This window comes from Odocoileus virginianus, chromosome 4 (assembly GCF_023699985.2).
Source record: "Odocoileus virginianus isolate 20LAN1187 ecotype Illinois chromosome 4, Ovbor_1.2, whole genome shotgun sequence".
Taxonomy (NCBI): Eukaryota; Metazoa; Chordata; class Mammalia; order Artiodactyla; family Cervidae; genus Odocoileus; species Odocoileus virginianus.
In genome coordinates this window covers 21,998,580-22,004,398 of record NC_069677.1, presented here as the reverse complement: position 1 = coordinate 22,004,398, position 5,819 = coordinate 21,998,580, and the positions used below count along the sequence as shown (strand labels likewise).

General features: G+C 46.0%; 1 protein-coding gene across 1 annotated transcript; it reads left to right on the top strand.

Moving 5' to 3' along the window:
• Positions 1-324: 324 nt before the first annotated feature.
• Positions 325-5,503, top strand: RTP4 (receptor transporter protein 4). The gene is made up of 2 exons (XM_020870068.2): positions 325-579; positions 2,935-5,503. Exons 1-2 carry the CDS (start codon positions 398-400, stop codon positions 4,727-4,729), a joined length of 1,977 nt encoding a protein of 658 aa, XP_020725727.2. The 5' UTR covers positions 325-397; the 3' UTR covers positions 4,730-5,503.
• Positions 5,504-5,819: the final 316 nt, after the last annotated feature.

Below are 5,819 nucleotides of genomic sequence, written 5' to 3'. Positions count from 1 at the left end.
TGCCGTGGGATCTTCCTGACCCAGGAATTGAGCTAGGGTCTCCTGCACTTCACTGCACCTGCACTGCAGGTGAATTATTTACCAGCTGAGCTACCAGAGAATCCCGAGCATCGTGCTTTGCCTAGTGTAAAAATAAGAGAAAAATAAAATAAAAATGAACTAATAGGTACCTCCAGAATCCAGACCAGAGTTCTGTACTCGAATGTCCCTTAGCAAGACCTCTTCACAAACTAGCTAATCCCTGCTGCCCCCTGTCCTCAGAACAAACACTTGCTCTGTGTACTCAGACAGCCTGAAATGAAAGTTAAAAAAAAAAAAAAAAAAAACCAGCTGACGAGTATTCAGAGAAACTGAAACAGTATTTCCTTCTTGCTGGAAACTGAAAGTTACTATCAACATGGACGCCAAGCCTCAGAGCAAGAGAATAGCTTTGGATATCAGGGAATGGGAGCAGACATTTCAAGAACTGATCTGTCAGGAGAAACCCTGGGCCAGATGGACCCTGAAGATGGATGGAAGCCTTCGGCCAGACTGTGTGGCCCAGGGGTGGAAGCAATACCAGCAGAAAGGATTTGGCAGGTATGTGAGTCTGTCTAGCTGTGGGCCGTTCTGGGCCAAGAGGCTCAGCTTGGCACTGATGAATTCTTTTGAGGGCTTGTTAAAAAGAATATGTGTCACCAGGCTGCTCATCCTTTTGCAGTTATAGTGTTCTTTAGTATGGAAATGACATGGTTCCAAGCCTCTATTTTGGCTTAATGGTAGGAAATTTCTTCTTTTACTAGGTTTCTTCCCTAAATATTTTTGGAAATCCCCAGGGGATGAAATAAATCTTCTCCCCTATCCTCTCATCACCATTTATTCCAGACTGCCACTATATAGAGACTTCTGCTATCTTACTTCCCACCTCAGTCCAGACTGGCTTCCACAGGCTGCAGCAGCCCTACAAGCCTAGTCCTGGTCAGTACCAGCCTAGGGCTGGGGCTTTCCTTTATAGCCCCAAGAACTGACTAAGGCCAGACAATGGCTTTGAATATTACTTTACTGATGACCTGAAGAGGGGTTGGTGCTGAAGGAAATTAAAACCTGGTTCTTAATGTCCCTAAATACTGCCCTTCCCTTGTTGACTGTCTTCCTCTTTAACTTCCAGTGAGACTTGAAGTTGCAGAAAGCAGCTTCCTTGCCCATGCAGGAAGGTGAGAAATGCTGACTTGGACAGTCAAGTCTACTTTTTTATATGGCATGCAGGGACCTTCACTTCAACTGTTATATTTCTTCCTGGCCTGCTCCTATCTCACCTCAGATGTCCTCTCTTCCCTTCCTTATGGGTTATTAGCCATGACATACATTTCAAGACTTCTATACCCTTGTCCATGATGCTCTGCCTATTCAGCAGGTCCTTTCCTTCCTGCCTCCCTATTTATTCCTCAAGGAATAATTCAAGTGCCCTGGAATTCCTAGGCAGAGTAAGTGTTCCTTCTTCTCCATTCTCATAAGACAATGAATAGTTCTCTCTCTCTCTCTATATATATATATATATATAATAGTTTATATAGTTTATATATATATATAAACTATTGACTTGAGTCTCTCTCTATATATGTTGGTAACATGTTTATAAATAACTTGTTCATATATTACATATTACAGAACACATATATACTTATATATAATTATTTTTATCTGTAGAACCTATTGCTATAAAAGCCTTCTGGGGCTGTACAGAACCCAGATTTCAGGCCATTGGCTAGAGCCCATGTGGCAGTTATTCTGCTCTGCTTGGAACCCAGTGTACCATGTAAGAGTCTCTCTTTGCACCAGTCAGAGCTCTTTGAGGGACTCATGATGTCTTTAATCAGTTTGGCACTCTCCCAAATGAACAGGTGCTTCTCTTGTTCAGATGAATTGACCTGATAGTCATTCCAAGATGGAAAAAGCAACCTACCAACATAGTTTTAGAAGAATATTAACCAGTTTTTGAAAAATACTTTGTAGTTTACAAGATGCTTTCACATATTCTCATTTAATGCTGACAATCTAACTCTTGAATATTTTTCCTTTTATGAATGTAAAAAATGAGGCTTAGAGACGTGCTTTTTTAAAAAGTTCCCCTAATGTAAGCTATGGGCTTCCCAGATGGCTCAGTGGTAACAAAGCTCCTGCCAAGCAACAGGTGCAGATTTGACCCTTGGGTTGGGAAGATCCCCTGCAGAAGGAAATGGCAACCCACTCCAGTATTCTTGCCTGGGAAATCCCATGGACAGAGGAGCCTGGTGGGCTACAGTCCATGGGATTGCAAAAGTAAGACATGACTTAGCAACTAAATAACAACAACAATGTAAATTACTGACTTGAGTCTCCAACTCAAGTATTGCGGTTCCAGGTTCTAAGTGAGGTAGGAAACAAACCCGATTGCTCAGTAGAGGCGATGTGGTATAGTAGACAGATCATGGCTTGCGATTGGAAACATGGCTCTACCATCTAACTTTGCGAGTTCCTTAGGCAAGTTGTGTATCATTTTATGGTTCAGTTTCCTTATCTGGATATTGGGATCAATAATGCCTACCCCAGAGGGATGTTTTGAAGATGAAATGGGATAATACTGTAAAACATTGCTTCAGAATAAGCACTCTGTAAGAGTTCTCTGTGACCTTGTGAAGACCAAATTTCACTGGCAAATGGCAGAAATGTTTTTCTCTCTGTGACATTCAGAGATGTTTTACTGGCGAAGAGGCAGACTTGGGACCACATCTGGGTGGGAGTTAAAGTGAGCCACAGGAAGAAGCTTTATTAGAAACACAGTCCCTCTCATTCTTGTCAAATTGTCAATATCACATGCACTTTTTCAAGTTGAAGGGGTTCTCAGAGACCAGGCCAGGCCCATTTCCCTCAGGTTGGCAACAGCTGAGGGTACAATGATCTTCTGTCTGCCTGCAGGTTCTCGTGTTCCTCATGCCGTCGAGGCTGGGCTTCTGCCCAAGTGAAGATCCTATGTCACATGTACCTGGAGAACCAGAAATCCCCAGGCAAGGTGCTCATGCGGATCTTTGGACAGAGGTGCAAGAAGTGCTCCCGGTCTCAGTTTGAGAAGCCTGATTTCTCCCCGGAAAGCAGAAATAGGATTCTGCAAAACCTGGTGCAGCGTGTTCTGGAGAAATTCTACAGAAATGGTTTCAGGAAGGTTTCGGAGTTACCCGTGATCCCAGAAGTACCTTTGAAGGGGTCCCACGACACGGCCAATTGTGAAGCATGCGTCCTGGGCTACTGTGTACTGAACTCAGAAAACGGCATGACAGGGCCAGAAAGATCCTCTGTCTCCTACATGGAGACTGGGAGTTCCTCTCCTCACAATGGTGACAAGTGTGGCCAAAACCGATCTAGGAACCACTTAGCAGTGGGGAGTGGGTATTCTGGCACCCATATAGGCTCAGGGCCCAGCCATGTCACTGCTGGGATCCAAGTGCCTGGGAAAGGCCCTCAGCCTAAACGGGAGATGGGCCAGCTGTTCACACCAGGGGCAGATCGACAGGCTGCACGGGCAACCGGCCCACAGCCCATCCGAGTAGCAGGATCACTTCCCCCAGGGTGGACAGATCCACGGCCCATTCAAGCAGTAGGCCCACTACCTATAGGGCATGCATATTCACAGTCTACACGGGGGAGAGGACCACAGGCCCCCCGGATGACATACTCTCAGGCTATAAGGAAGTCAGGCCAGCAGTCAACACACAAGGCACAAGCCACAAAAGGGGCACAGCTTCAGGCCACAAAGGTGACAGAACCACAGCCCACCAGAGCGACAATCCCAAGGGCCACATCAGGATCAGACAGCCAGGCTAAAGGGATGACAGGCCCCCCACCACAGAGGTCAAGCTCACAGCCTACACGGGAGGCAATCCCGAAGGTCACAGTAGGGTCAGACAGTCAGGCTAAAGGGATGGCAGTCCTCCCACCACAGAGGTCAAGCTCACAGCCTGCACGGGAGACAATCCCGAAGGCCACAGTAGGGTCAGACAGTCAGGCTAAAGGGATGACAGGCCCCCCACCACAGAGGTCAAGCTCACAGCCCACACAGGAGGCAATCCCGAAGGTCACAGTAGGGTCAGACAGTCAGGCTAAAGGGATGGCAGTCCTCCCACCACAGAGGTCAAGCTCACAGCCTGCACGGGAGACAATCCCGAAGGCCACAGTAGGGTCAGACAGTCAGGCTAAAGGGTTGACAGGCCCCCCACCACAGAACTCAAGCTCACAGCCTACACGGGAGGCAATCCCAAAGGCCACAGTAGGGTCAGACAGTCAGGCTAAAGGGATGACAGGCCCCCCACCACAGAGGTCAAGCTCACAGCACACACAGGAGGCAATCCTGAAGGTCACAGTAGGGTCAGACAGTCAGGCTAAAGGGATGGCAGTCCTCCCACCACAGAGGTCAAGCTCACAGCCTGCACGGGAGACAATCCCAAAGGCCACAGTAGGGTCAGACACTAAGGCTACAAGGAGGGCAGGCCTCCCACTGGGGTCAAGCTCACAGCCCACACGGCCACATGTAGGACCTTCATGTGGAAGTCAAGCTGCCTGGGGCAGGGAGGAGAGGTACTCACCTGGAGGGTCTGTATCAGACAGCTTTTTCAGATTACCTCCTTCAAATGATCTCCGTAACCAGGAGCAGCTGTTCAGGTGGGGCTATGTCTGTATTTTTGCTCTGTTTACCTTTCTGGTGTCTAAATACTTATGAGTAGAATGATGGGGGTGGGGGGGAAGAGCTGTCTTCTCTTAATTCCATGATAGTCAATGAACTGGCTGCCATTTTAATATGACAAAATTTGCTCTGGGACCAACGCAGGGTCAAGTTTAGAGAATAACCAATGGATCCTGGACCTCCTCTGCAGGTAGTTTAAAACATGACCCAGGGAATGCAAATTGATTAAGCTACTATAAAGAATGCTATGGAGATTCCTTTTAGAAAACTAAGAATAAAGCCATCATATGACCCGGTAATCCCACTACTGGGCATATACCCTTAGGAAACCATAATTGAAAAACACACTTGTACCCCAGTGTTCATTGCAGCATTATTTACAATAACTAGGACATGGAAGCAACCTAGATGTCCATTGACAGATGAATGGACAAAGAAATTGTGGTACATATACACATTAGCTACAGAAAGGAATGCATTTGAATCAGTTCTAATGAGGTGGATGAATCTAGAGCCTATTATACAGAGTGAAGTAAGTCAGAAAGACAAATACTGTGTATTAACACACATATACAGTATATATGGAATCTAGAAAGATGGTACTGATGATCCTATTTGAAGGGCAGCAAAAGAGACGCAGCCATCAAGAACAGACTTAGGGTCACAGTGGGGGAGGGAGAGGGTGGGATGACTTAAGAGAGTAGAGCTGAAACACATACATTACCATATGTAGAACAGACAGTCAGTGGGAATTTGCTGTATGATGCAGGGAACCCAAACCAGGTGCTCTGTGACAACCTAGAGGGATAGGATGGGGATGGGGTGGGGGGAGGCGGGAGGGAGTTTTAAGAGGGAGGGGACATATGTATACCTACGGCTGATTCATGTTTATGTATGGCAGAAATCATCACACTATTGTAATTATCCTCCAATTAAAAAAAATGACCTCACAGTTAATGGAACCAATAATATTTGTTAAATCATTAAAAGATTTTTGCTGGTGCATTCACTCATTCATTGATATCAATATATATAGACCATATCTTGACTAGAACTGAGGGTCCTGAGTTTCATCAGAAAATTATTGTAGTGTTGAATAATGGTTCCCCCCAAATGTTGATATCCT

Excerpts from the sequence above, each read along its gene's own strand:
- RTP4 (XM_020870068.2), top strand. The coding sequence starts at position 398 with ATGGACGCCAAGCCTCAGAGCAAGAGAATAGCTTTGGATATCAGGGAA. Across the intron at positions 580-2,934 it reads CAGCAGAAAGGATTTGGCAG|GTTCTCGTGTTCCTCATGCC; the intron begins GTATGTGAGTCT and ends GTCTGCCTGCAG.